The sequence below is a fragment of the Monodon monoceros genome, unplaced genomic scaffold (genome assembly GCF_005190385.1).
Source record: "Monodon monoceros isolate NGI ecotype Baffin Bay Population unplaced genomic scaffold, NGI_Narwhal_1 Super_Scaffold_6, whole genome shotgun sequence".
Lineage (NCBI taxonomy): Eukaryota > Metazoa > Chordata > Mammalia > Artiodactyla > Monodontidae > Monodon > Monodon monoceros.
The window spans coordinates 74,577,869-74,591,877 of NW_021703783.1; the positions used below are offsets into that span (position 1 = coordinate 74,577,869).

Genomic DNA, 14,009 nt, shown 5'->3' on the forward strand with positions numbered 1-14,009 from the left:
TTGATTTGATAAATAAATGGAAATCCTCGGACATAGGATGAGGGAGGAATTTCACTGTAGGGCTGTAAGGAATTATCTCTTTGTATCAAGCTAGATTATGTTTTTAAATTAACCCCTTGTATGTGTCAGCTTATGGGACCTGCTACTTCATTTCGGGTTGTGAATTAATTTTTGATTAAAATACAGAAATAGATCTAAAATGTTGAGTGTGTGGAGAGATCATTCTTGGCCTTTTGTCTGTAATAGATTTTAAAAGGATATTTATCAGTAAAAATAGAAAATGTTTTATTCCTAAGACTTGTTGTAGCCAGGTAGTACAGCCATATAAGAACCCTGTTTGTTTGTTTTTCTCCTTGTATACCTGTGCTGTTTATTTAATGAGATCCTCTTGGTAGCTCTTTAATGCACTTATTAAGATTAAAAGAGGTTCTCCAAGCAAGCAAAGGACAACTAATCTGACCCTCTTTGCAAGCAGACAAGAAGCATCCGCTTTCATGAGATAGGTCAGGGCTGGATCCCATCCTAGACAGCCAGTGGAAACTTCTCGAAACAATAAGGTTTTAAAACCAAATCCTTTTGAAGTAGCTGTCTCTACCCAAGAGGAAATAAAAAGTTAATGAGGCGTGGGGCTTCCCTGGTGGTGCAGTGGTTAGGAATCCACCTGCCAATGCAGGGGACACAGGTTAGAGCCCTGGTCCGGGAAGATCCCACATGCCGCAGAGCAACTAAGCCCGTGTGCCACAACTACTGAGCCTGGGCTCTAGAGCCTGCGAGCCACAACTACTGAGCCCACGTGCCACAACTACTGAAGCCCATGAGCCTAGAGCCCGTGCTCCGCAACGAGAAGCCACTGCAGTTAGAAGCCCACGCACCTCAACAAAGAGTAGCCCCCGCTCGCCGCAACTAGAGAAAGCCCACGTGCAGCAACAAAGACCCAACACAGCCAAAAATACATAAATTAAATAAATAAATTTATTTTTAAAAAGTTAATGAGATGACGTGGCGGGTCCTCTGATGGTATTTGTAGAGCCGTTTAAGGAGCAAAATATAATCCCCTTTAGAAAATCTGTTTTAGGTTAGTTATAAGGCTCTCTTTAGCCTCTCATGAGAGCAAAGAAGTAGCATTTACTGGGCATGTTTGAAATTTTGCGTGAGCAGACATCAACAGTCTAAGAAGTGAGAAGGGCTATCTTCAAAGAAACCTGAGAATCATAGCTGACTTGGATATAAATGTGAGTCTGCATTGAGGTTTAACATAAAGCCTCTTGCCTCCCTAAGAAGACAGTGGATCCTCTAGTACAGGGGTTGGCAAGATTTTTTTCTTCAAAGAGCCAGACAGTTAATATTTTAGGCTTTGCAAACCACATGATCTCTGTCGCAGAGACTCAGCTCTGCCGTTGTAGTACAAAAGCAGTGACAGACAGTGCATAAATGACGGGCGTGGCTCTGTTCCAAAAAAACTTTATTTATGGACACTGAAATTTGAATTTCATGTGTTTACACATGTCATGGAATATTATTCTTCTTTTGACAGTTTTTTCATAGGCTGTACAAGAACGAGCAACGGACTGAATTTGATTTGCTCCAGGCAAATCCAGGAGTTTGCCCACCCCTGATCTAGTGCACGCAGAGGTTGTGTGTCCTCCACAACACCTAGCGCTGTCCTAGGGATCCTGTAGGTGTTTAACAAATACCTGTTCACTTAGCTGTCATCATGTCAGAGCAAAGAGTAAGCCTTTTGCTATCCAACACACACTTGGCATTTGCAAGGGATTTATCTTGAAGTCTTCGCTAATCCCCCCCATTCCAAGTACCACTCTTGCAGATAATTTCCCCCATAAAATGCAGTCAACTCTAACACCATAATTAAAGTGACCCTTTCGGGCCCTTCGTGATTCTATAAATACGGGGCTCAAGTCCTTTACAAAAAAGTGATTAAAATAAATTCTGCCACTGAAATCAATTCTCTGTCGTATTACATCATTACTGTGATGACATAAACAATGAATTTACCTCAATCTGCAAAACCGATCCATAGTGATAATGAGTGATGGTGACTGCTTTACCATATAGCACCTGGGTTTCTCAAGGAACAGAATGATAAAACATCCTTTCAGCAGGATGGGCAGCCCCAGCCGTGCAGCAAGTCCGTCGTGATGAGCATTATACATACAAAGGAGCAAAGGACCCTGGGCTGCTTGAAGAAGCAGGTGGTAGGCAGGTGCTGGATGTGACTAAAGCTCCCCCAGTGCCTTAAGTGGCTTCCTCCTAGACTTTATCCTCTAAGTGGATACACTCTGTGTTTATGATTTAAGCCAAATTTCACATGATTAAGCATCTCTGGACCTGGGGGTCATTTTCAAATATCAAGAGTGTGAGTATGAAAATTCACTCATGCTAAAGATCTGCTGAGCTTTATATTGGCTAGAATCTTAGAATCTTGTCCTGTTTGGTCCATATTGTAGAAGAACATAGACTTTCTGGAAATGGTCTACAAAACAACTACTAAATGATCAGAAAGATAGACAGTGGCATCTGTAGAGAAAAGTGAAAGAAATCAGGATTGTTTTGTCTTTGAAAGGGAAAATGATTCTTGCCATCAAATAGAGGGCTTTTTAAAAAGGAGAATTTGATTAAACGTTGCAAATAGAGAAGTAAGGTGCATAAATCTACATGAGATGGGGCCCCAGTTATGAGGGATTCCAAGGGAGACTTTCTTGATAAAGAAAGGCCTGATAAAGCTTGTAATGGGTACCAAAGAGAAGATGGTATCTGCAAACCATAGAATGGAAATGGTTGGCCCCAGTGGTTTAGGCATGCAACTACTTGATATTAGGTGACTTAGGTTGATTTCTTGAGATTTTTTTTTTCGCTGCAGTATACTCCTTGATTCAAATAGCCTACTGAAACAAACAAAAACTAGGAACTGCGTTCTTGGGAATTAAATTTATCCAGAATGACATTTATTCCAACTTAGTGATGAGTCTGGTGCTGACTTACAGTCAGTGGACTGCTCGTCTTCCCCTTCATTTTTTGCTATGTTGTGAGCCTGCAGAGGCTGGAAGGCAGCGAGCATTTTTGAGACTCTAGTGATAGCTCACTCTTCAGACAGAATGTCAGACTCTTCAACTGTATTTTCAACTGTCTTGTGAGACAAAGACTAATTGGTTTGACCTCATGCTGTCGCATGTTGAGAGACATGAGTCTTCAGCCCTCTCCCTTGAATTCACTGATTTCATTAAACACTGTCTGCTTGTGTTTGCAAAATGTTGTAATTTCCCAGTGATTTCTTCGAACTGCAGCACATAAACAGATTTTTTCAAACAGTGCCATTTCTTAGCTTTGATCTTGTGTTTGAATCTTTTCCTTCCAATAGGTCTTCTACATTAAGTCCATTGAGCCACAGAAAATATCAACCTTAGGGAAAAGTAATGTGATCGTCACGGGAGCAAACTTTACCCAGGCATCGAATATCACAATGATCCTGAAAGGAACCAGTACTTGTGATAAGGATGTGTGAGTTGAAATATGAGTAATTTATTCTTCGTAAAGTAGTGAAAAGCTAAAACTTACATCAAAGGAATAGCACTGTGATTAGAATCTTTATATAGTTAATTTATTTCCATGTGCCAATTTGAGGCAATTAGTCTGCATATTTGATATAACATAATTTCAATAAGTGAAATAATTTAAGCACCACATTTAAAGTTAATTGTGGGAGAATCTGTCCCATGTTACCCCAAAAATCTCAGTATACAATAATTCCAGGATGTCGCCTCTTGGGGTCTTGTTTTGTTTTCATGAACAAAATCAAGTGATTTAAGTAGCAAACATCATTTTGAAGATGATCCACTTAGAAAAATAGTTGAGCACTTTGGAATTTTACAGGAAAATAGGACCACACTTTCAATGTATTACAGTTGAAAAAAAGAAATTTTCTGATTCATTGTATTCTTTTTATTTTTATTTATTTATTTTTTATATTTTTGTGTTACGCGCGCCTCTCACTGTTGTGGACTCTCCCGTTGCGGAGCACAGGCTCCAGACACGCAGGCTCAGCGGCCATGGCTCACGGGCCCAGCCGCTCCACGGCATGTGGGGTCTTCCCGGACCGGGGCACGAACCCGTGTCCCCTGCATCGGCAGGCGGACTCTCAACCACTACGCCCCCAGGGAAGCCCCCATTGTATTCTTTTTAGCCTTCTCTTTATTGGATTGGTTTCAGGCTCGAATAATAACTCAGTGGAACATACATTAATTTGAAAAAGAAGAAGGAAAACAAAACACCCCAACACAAATATCTGGTCAATGTACCATTTGAACATCATTATTTCTATGATCTCTTTCCCCTAACACATCCTTTCAGTGAAACTTTGAGAGAAGAAAATCTCAGTATTTCAGTAACACTCTTGTGCAAATGCTACCCCACAAAAAGAGAGAAAATAATAATAACATAATAGGGCTTCCCTGGTGGCGCAGTGGTTGAGAGTCCGCCTGCCGATGCAGGGGACGCGGGTTCGTGCCCCGGTCTGGGAAGATCCCACATGCCGCGGAGCGGCTGGGCCCGTGAGCCATGGCCGCTGAGCCTGCGCGTCCGGAGCCCGTGCTCCGCAACGGGAGAGGCCACAACAGTGAGAGGCCCGCGTACCGCAAAAAAAAAATTAATAATAATAACATAATAGATAATTTGAGTTTTCTGCTTGTTAGTGTTTATAATTGCGAGCTAAGTTGAAGTAAAAGATGTTGCCATCTACGTGAAGTGTAATACTGACTTTGTTCTCATCGTGGGAACGCGCTGAAGACAATCCACTGAAGCGTGGTGTTTTGGTTCTTAACTACTGAAACAGATTTGTACAGTGTTTGAATCTGCCACACTTATTTACTGAGTTTTCTGTTTTAATTCATTGGCTGCATTTAACTGCCATCCCCTTCCCCTCCTAGCAGTAAATTTGGGATGTCTGTCATTTTGATGGGAAAAGCTGCTCACTGGGGGCTCTGTTCTGTTCTGCTATTTACCAGAATTATCAAGCACACATTAGTGGCTGTATCTATGCGACCCAGGTATTTTTGTACCATTTATCCTGGCTAAATACCCCCCTGCAAAAATCTTTCATTTTGTGTAGCAAAATCTGTGAAGTTAGACACCTGTGTGTTCACTGAAAGGCAATCAAATTCACTGGAAAATAAGTCGTTTTTCCTAGCATTACCGTGTTTCTGACTGTTTATGCTCTCATTCCAATTCCGAATGTGTCTTGAGATACTGCAGTTATTAAATTAAATGACTAAGAGAGACCTTTCTGCATGTAGCATTTCAGTAACCACATCTGTGTGGTGAACCCAAGTTCATGAGCAGTAAACATAATACCCAGTTAATCCTATATCTGAGTTCATGCCATAATCCTAAAACTCTTTTATTATGGTATTTTTTAATGCCTAATTACTCTGAAGAGAAAAATATAAGATAGTAGTGGAAGGACCCATATTTCTGCCTCCTTCAAAAATTGATAAATAAGTGTGAATATTAATGATCAGCCATTTTACAATGAATTTCCTAGAGCTTTGCTCTGAATATAAAATCTTAGAATGTAAATTTGAGGTGGTATAAGTACAAACCGACTCAAATTTTTTTGAATTTGCCTTATTGTTAGAATCTATTATTACTACTTAAAGGCTATGTGCATTAAAGTAGATAATCATGCACGTAGCCTTTAAGTAATAATAATAGATTCTCACGTGGCATAATTATACTGAGCATTATTCAGACAGAACCCCATCTTCATGACTTGCGCTTTAGAGGCTCATTGTAGACGGGATGTACAGAGGAAGCTGCAGGTTACAGAGGGGATGTTGTAGAAGGCTTTGTTTTGACTGCTGAAAGGTGTTGAGGGCACACTCTGCAGATTTCAGGAGCACCTAGGACAGTCCCAGCTAAATTCCAGTCTGGAGCTCCTCGGGAGGCAGCTTGGTTCTGATGCTGATCGATTCTGAGACCCCTGGGCTCTTGGCATGGACTTTAGGACTTTAGTTTTGCGCCCTCTGCTCTTTGAACAGCAGAATCCCCATCTCTGCCTGGGGTTGGGTTCTACCACGCCCCTGCCCCAGTGCTTGACTGGGACTTCTCTTTTTTCAAGCTTTTCATCATGGAAATTTCCAATCATACACAAGAGAAAAGAGTGTAACGAACCTCTCTGTACCCTTCCTCCAGCTTCAGAACTTAACATTCTGCCAATTTTGTTTCATCTATCTCCTCCGTATTTTTGGAAGTGAAGGAAGGATGGCGGCTGGAGTTTTTAAAAGCATGTCCCAGGACTTCCCTGGTGGCGCAGTGGTTAAGAATCCACCTGCCAATGCAGGGGACACGGGTTCGAGCCCTGGTCCGGGAAGATCCCACATGCCGTGGAGCAACTAAGCCCGTGCGCCACAACTACTGAGCCTGCGCTCTACAGCCCATGAGCCACAACTACTGAGCCCGCATGCCACAACTACTGAGCCCGCGTGCCACAACTATTAAAGCCCGCATGCCTAGAGCCCATGCTCCGCAACAAGAGAAGCCACCGCAATGAGAAGTCCGCGCACCGCAATGAAGAGTAGCCCCCACTCGCCGCAGCTAGAGAAAGCCCATGCGCAGTGATGAAGACCCAATGCAGCCAAAAATAAATAAATAAATTTTTAAAAATTAAAAAAAAAAAAAAGTAAAAGCATATCCCAGGATATCTCACCATATCCTTTCACTCATAAGTACAATACTTCAGTATATATGTCTAACATATAGCCTTAGCCTTAGCATACTCAACAAAATTAATGACAGTTCCTTAGTATACTTTAATACCTAGTCCACGTTCCACTTTCTATTAGGGCCTCTTAAAGGCAATGGTTACGTTTCCTTCTTTCCCCACTTCTAAGCGAAATGCAAATAAAAACATAAAAATGCACAAAAGAAAGAGGAACCCAGCCCCCAGATAATACCCATACTGAGTAAGTGGACCCTGACTAATTGGGAGTTGCCTGCGGCTGTTCCGATAGTTTGGGAGCTGTTGTAGTTCAAGTGAAATTCATATCCTGTCCCCTTGGGTAATCAATTGTGCTAAGGTCCGTGTCATTGAAGAGTTCTTTTCTACTCCTTTCTAGGATACAGGTTAGCCACGTGCTAAATGACACCCATATGAAATTCTCTCTTCCATCAAGCCGAAAAGAAATGAAGGATGTGTGTATCCAGTTCGACGGCGGGAGCTGTCCTTCGGTGGGATACTTGTCTTATATCGCTCTGCCCCTCTGTTCCCTCATATATCCTGCTACCACCTGGATCAGGTACTTTCTAGAGCATATTTTTCTCTTGTTGTGGTTAACAAGGTCATATGCATAAAGATCATGGATTTCACGCAAATAAATATAGAAATAATCGTCATATCTAAATTCTCCTCACAGAATTTCCTCTGTAGGATTTATTCTTAGAAAACAAAGGTATACCTGATAAGCAGCTTGCTTTCCGTCGTCACAGTAAACGCTATGAGTACATCTTGTTTTACTCTTAGCTGTGGCTGCCGGGAAACTCACAGCTAAAATGTTTGCTCAGACTCTGGTTTATGTTCAGATCGTATTAAACCTTATGCATTTGAAAATTTTTGTTCAATTATAGTAACTAAACCTAGGTTTCTGTTACAAATACATAACCCTCTTCATTACATTTCATTCCTGCCTATGACACAAAGCTTCTTCTTTCTTACATCTTTCAATTTATAACCTTTAGAGTAAGCTGTTTTGAATGATTTGAGGAAATATTGGGAGCTATCTAAATGCAAAGCAGTATCTACATTTCAAAGATATTCCCTAAGTGAGAGATGGAAATTCCAAAGAAACTCTTTTCAGGTGACTCTTACATTAAGAAAAAAAAAAACACAAAAAAACCTCCCCCTTAGCTGAATTTAAATTCACATTCAGATTTTAGAATATAACCCTAAAGATAGTTTCTCCACCTAACACAGCATGAAGCTAACTTTCAAAGTACTGTCTAGGTGAAACTACAGATGCAGCTTTGTTTTAAAAAAAAAAAAAGAAAAAGAAGAAAATCACTTCTGATATTCCTATTTAAGATGAAGTGAGAGGTGGATGTATTAGGCTGCTAGGGCTGCCATAACAAAGAGCCACAGACTGGATGGCTAAATAACAGAAATGTATTGCATCAAATTTCTGGAAGCTAGAAGTCCAAGATCAAGGCGCTTTCAGGCTTAATTTATTCTGAGGCCTCTCTCCTAGGCTGGTAGAGGGCCATCCTCTGTCTATGCCTTCACAATGGTCCTCTCTCTGTGCTTGTCTGTGTCCTTTTTTTATAAGGACACCTGTCGTATTGGATTAGGGCACACCCTAATGACCTCATTTAACCTTACTTACCTCTTTCAGGGTCCTATCTCCATATACAGTCACATGCTGAGGTACTGGGTGTTGGGACTTCAATTCTGCCGGTAATAGTGGCATGAGGAAAGCTGAAATGTCCAAACCAACGCTCTAGCATGGCACTCTCTGCCGTGGGTCTCAATCCTTCCTATAAATAAAAGCAAACATTGACGCGGCACTCCCCACGTGCCTGGTGTGTCGGATCTGTTGACTCGGAAATCCTCACAGGCCTAAGGGGTCCGCTATGAGTAGCCCTTTTTGCCAGTGAGGAAACGGAGGTGGGGAGCATTCAGACAGCTTGCAGGCTCGGGGCAGTCTGGCCCAGGGTGCTGTGCTCTGAGCCACCAGTGTTCTCCTTTGTTGTAAAATAAGAGGATTCTTTGTTGTGGCCTCTCCCGTTGCGGAGCACAGGCTCCGGCCGCGCAGGCTCAGCGGCCATGGCTCACGGGCCCAGCCGCTCCGCGGCATGTGGGATCCTCCCGGACCGGGGCACGAACCCGTGTCCCCTGCATCGGCAGGTGGACTCTCAACCACTGCGCCACCAGGGAAGCCCAATATGAGGATTCTTAATGTCCAGTCACCTGTGACATTCTGAGCCCGTGTCTCTTGGCAGAACATGGCTCTGCAGTCTGACCGGTGGTGGAGCACACTTGGCCTGGTTTTCTAGTAATGGTGACAGGCTGGCGTGAGGCCAGCTCAGCTCTTCCGCCTTGTGGCTGGAAGGTTCAGGGCTTAATGTCGTCCCTCTGCCCTACACAAATTGGCCTGCTCGTGCCCACCTCCTGGTCTTGTCATCATGGGCTCGGCTGGCCGATGGAGCTGACCTATCCAGGCTCCTGTCCCCTGGAATGAGTGTCTTAGTGACCTGTGTGAACGGGAAAGGGTGGCCAGAGCTGTGGACAGCTGTTTGTTTCACATCTAATGACCACTTTGCTTAAATGCAATTATGTGCTAAGAATATGTGAAATTATTTGGCTTAGTTTCAGAGAGATAGGACATAACTGTTATCTATGTGGTTTACCAAACAGGAATTTAGACTTGTAATGTCATTTATAATTTTACCTTGTCCAAAGTATTCCCTGTCTCCCTACATAAAATATAATCGGTAGGTTGGGAGTTTGATTTTGAAAGCTGTTAGATTGAAGTCTTCATGTAGATTAAACAGTAATCAAACAAAATTCTATTTAGTGAAATCTTTTCCAGGTACAGCTGATGATCTAATTATACGTGGAAACATGACACAGCAAAACTCAAAATTCTATACAAGAATTTGGACATTTTCTTAGAATAAAAACAGGATCCAACCTGAATTTTTATATTTATGTATCTTAAAAACTATCGGTATTATGAAAAGCCTTTTAAAGCTGTCGTGCGTTTGAAATTAAAATTTATTAATTTGCTCTCAAACATGACTGAGTTTAATATTGAGTATGAATAAATTGATGGTTTTATTCATAAATGCAAAATGCCTGTGTGTTTAATCTGTGAAACTCCTCTCATTGCTTTTTTCCTTGCAGTGGTGGTCAAAATATAACCATCATGGGTCGAAATTTTGATGTAATTGACAACTTAATCATTTCACACGAGCTAAAAGGAAACATAAATGTAAGTCTTCAGCTGCTTTGTAATAATAGTTATTTTCAAGGATGATTTTGTTTTCATCATGCTCAGATATGTTGGGGGATATTTTTTGTTCCTGTGCCTTTGTGCTATCATAAGCTTTACCTGTTGCATGATCTATAATAAATACCATCTGTACTATAATGGAAATAATAAGACCTCAGACTTGGAGTTGAGAGTTTCGAGGTGTGGCACAGAGGGAAGAGAGGTGATACGACAAGACCTGCCGTCTCCTCCCTGTGTAATAAGTCACCTTGATGAGACAGTGTTTGTGAGTACGTGTGAGAATGCCTTGTGAGTGGCTGAGGTGTGATGGAAGGAAGAGCATTCCTGTGAAGAGTAGGTGGTAGTGGTCCCACCACACAGAGCACGCTGTGGTTCAGAGGTGAGGTGACCTGTGGAAGTCCCAGAGATGCTGTCATGTGCTTCTCCTTCTCTTGCCCTTGTCTCTTTGACCTGGTTTGGTGCCTTCCTTCTGACCTCACCTCCTCTTGCCTTTCCTGTCCCCGCACAGGGGTCTGGCCCTCAGCCCCATTTAGTTCTTAGCCCAACACGAGTCACACACGGGCCTCGTCATGGGAAATGATGAACTTCAGAGACAAGTCGGGGCCTCTGAGTGCACTTCTAGGCTCTTCTCGAAGGCTCTCCCCATTCTCTCTTCCCCTTTCTGTCCCTCCTTCATGAGAGATGTGAAGGTAACAGCCTCTCTGAGGCCCAGCCAGACCACTGCCTGCCAAAGCTGGCAGGCATGTTAGTGGCCACAGACCCGGCCTCCGCTTGGAACCAGTGTGGCTTCAGGTCTAGGTCCAGGAGGCCTTCCTAAGTCCTCCTAGAGCCTTGTCATACACATGTCCGAGTCCTGACACCCTTCAGAGCCAGTTCCAAGCCTCAAGTTGTATCTGATTCCAGGCCCCATCTCCATGATGTCAACACACCCTGTTGAGTGGTTCGTAGAGATTGACCCTCTTACCAGAGGCATTGCCTGCATTTGTGAGTGAACTTGCTCTCCCTCCCCAGTGCTGTCCCAATATCAAGTAGAATTCACTGAGCACCTACTGTGGGCCAAACATTTTCCTGGCTGCAGGGACAAAAGGTAAAATAGAGAGTCACACTGCCTTCACCGAGGGAGACGGGTAATCTACACTGGGATGGAAAGCTGAGCGCACAGGCCGTGTTGAAGTTCTAGGTCCTCTGATTCCCTTCCAGCTCAGATACCCCACTGTGTGTTTCCACATGAAAGAGAAATTAAACTAGAGCAGATTTCAGCATGTCTGTGGAGTGGAGCGGTATGGGTAGGACTTGAGCAGGTAGAAGCAGGGGGGCAGAGGAGACAGTTACTCACAGGCCCCTGATGGGAATATCGGTGAGTCCTGCTCTGCTGGAGCCGAGAGGATGGGTCGGGAATGAGCCAGAGGGACGGCTGCAAAGCCATGCTGGGCCGGAAGAGAGGATCAGACTGAAAAGTCTGCCCTTAACTCTGTAGGCAGTGGGGAGGGATTGAAGATCTTTGAGCAGGGAGTGACGTGAGGATAGGTACCCTTGATGGTGATGATTTTGGCGATGGTGCATAGGATCATATGGAGAGGCAGTAACTGAAAAAAAGCCTGGGAGACCCATAAGGATGCTCTTGCAGGTATCTAGGGATGGTGGGGAGATGACGGGTCATCTTTGTAGCATGGTCGTTAGAAGGAGAATGTGAATGACATCCTGGGAGTGGGAGCACAAAGGAAGAAGAAAAGAGTGCCTGAGATGGAATCTTGCAGAACAGCTTAATTTTAAGGAGTGAAAGAAAACAAGATGGCCAGTGAAGGTGGCCAAGAAGTTGCTCAGAAACTAGAGAAAAAGAGCATTTCGGGTGACACTGGTATGGAAATTTAGAGGGTAGAGAATAATGAGGTTAGGGTCACCCTATCACCAGGAATCTTTCTAGAAGGCGTCTTCAGCAAAAAGCCAGCCTGCTGGGGTTACGGCTGTTGAGAGGGCTGAGGCAGTGGGTTTTGTGGTTTTCTTCATGTCGCCAGAGATGTGAATGAGAGATTCAGGGCAGTCGTTTGGAAAGGCGTTAAGGTGAAGGGAGGTTTTGCTTGTCCACATCTCAGTGCTTTGCATCAGATTTTCCCACCTGTTGCTTCTTCCTACCCCCTTTTTAAAATTCCAACATTAGTTAGACAGCAAATAACAAAGAGGAAAAATCCCCACCTGGCAAATTTCCTTTTAGGAGTCTTAGCTACTCTTCTTTAGAACGTTTGCCAACCGCCCCTCTCCCAGCAGCTTTCTCTGCCCAACTGCCTGCACACCTGAAAATGACGGTATCTGCGTTCGCTTGTTTGTTTTAAATAAGCCTGTAAAGTGGGCCACCCTTTCTGCGTGGTTTCCCATCTTCATGCTCCTTCTTTCATGGGAGCCGTGTTGTCCCTTTTACTTTTGTTTTCCTCTCCTTTTTGTTAGGCCTGCAAAGCCTTTTCCTCTTGTGGTTAGTGATTTCTGCTAAAGCACAGGGGTTCACCAACACAGAGTGATCGAGTCAGCAGACGCAAGCCTGCAGCCAGCCTTGCCGAAGAACTGGCTCCTCCCTTCCTGTAGTTTCCCAGGACTCAGCCTTGACGTCTTGAAGGACGCACAGGCCCACTGGTGCAGTCTTCCCCTTTCTCTAGCTGACTTCTCTTCCGAGTACCCTTTTTTCCTATTGTATCACCTTCTTCTTTCATTATTACTAATAATATTAATAATCATATTAGCATTTGTTGAGTGCTTTTTTGCATGGATTTGTAAGCATTTTTGCATGGATATTCTCATTTAATTTAGTGAGACCTCATCTCATTTAATTTAGAGTTAATTCAACCCCATGAGGTGGGTATACTGTTATCCCCATTTTACAGAGGAGAAAACAGAGGCACAGAGAGGTTCAGTTGCCCAGGTCACTTAGCTCTTCAATCCCAGAGCTGAAATTCATTAACGAAGCTATCAAAATGCTCTTTCCTTCTCCCTCAGGTCTCTGAATATTGTATGGCGACTCACTGCAGATTTTTAGCCCCTAGTTTAAAGAGTTCAAAAGGGCGTACGAATGTCACTGTGAAGCTCAGGGTCCAGGAGACCTACTTGGATTGTGGAAGCTTGCAGTACCTTGACGACCCCAGATTTACAGGGTACCGGGCTGAGCCTGAGGTGGACACAGAATTGGAAGTCAAAATTCAAGTATGTCTCTCTCATTTCGGGTGGGAGGATGTGCTCCCCTCCACAGGAAAGGTGTCTTATGTTTGTGAGTTTCCACACACGCCTTGATTTCTTCATCTTCACCTTGTTCTTCACAGAAAGAAAATGATAACTTCAACATTTCCAAGAAAGACATTGAAATTACTCTCTTTCATGGAGAAAATGAGCAATTAAATTGCAGTTTTGAAAATATTACTAGAAATCAAGATCTCACCACCATCTTCTGCAAAATTAAAGGCATCACTGCGGCAAACAGCATCGCCACCTCTTCCAAGAAAGTTCGCGTAGGTTGCCTGACAGGCCTACCCGTCAGTTTTACCTTATTTGGTGTGGGGTGGGGGGAGGGGGGGTTCCTTGGCTAAACCAGAAGCCAGAATAGAATCTTTTGTGGATCGTTAGATCTTCACTTTCAGTGAAGATAAACAAAGCTGGTATTGTAGGCCCAAACGCTATTCCTCCAGAATACCTTGCAGAACCCATCCCTGTGCCATTGGAATGTCGAAGCACCGAGCACACCATTGTTTATGATACTAATGAGTCTTGATAGCTTTTGTTCTAGCCACACGTTTAGACCGCAGCGTCTGCAGCAGAATCTCCAGACCCACTGACGAGTGAGCTGTCATTCTTTGCCCAAACGCAGAGGTGGCATGTCTTGGCAGACACTCAGAATGGGGGCTTCCCTGGCACACTGAAAGTGGCAGTGGAGTCTAATGGGGACCAGATAATCAATGGGTCATGGGCTGCTTCCTCCACCATGAAGTCAGACTCACTGCATTTAATCTTTTC

At 43.5% G+C, this 14,009-nt stretch overlaps 1 protein-coding gene across 2 annotated transcripts in view; it reads left to right on the forward strand.

Moving 5' to 3' along the window:
• PLXNC1 (plexin C1) overlaps positions 1-14,009 on the forward strand; it is a 142,068-nt gene that overhangs the window by 76,189 nt on the left and 51,870 nt on the right. For both annotated transcript variants that reach the window (XM_029204686.1, XM_029204687.1), the window contains exons 10-14: positions 3,377-3,516; positions 7,128-7,307; positions 9,908-9,995; positions 13,002-13,205; positions 13,322-13,507. In XM_029204686.1, coding sequence (XP_029060519.1) covers positions 3,377-3,516; positions 7,128-7,307; positions 9,908-9,995; positions 13,002-13,205; positions 13,322-13,507 — 798 coding nt within the window. The remainder of the gene's footprint in view (positions 1-3,376; positions 3,517-7,127; positions 7,308-9,907; positions 9,996-13,001; positions 13,206-13,321; positions 13,508-14,009) is intronic.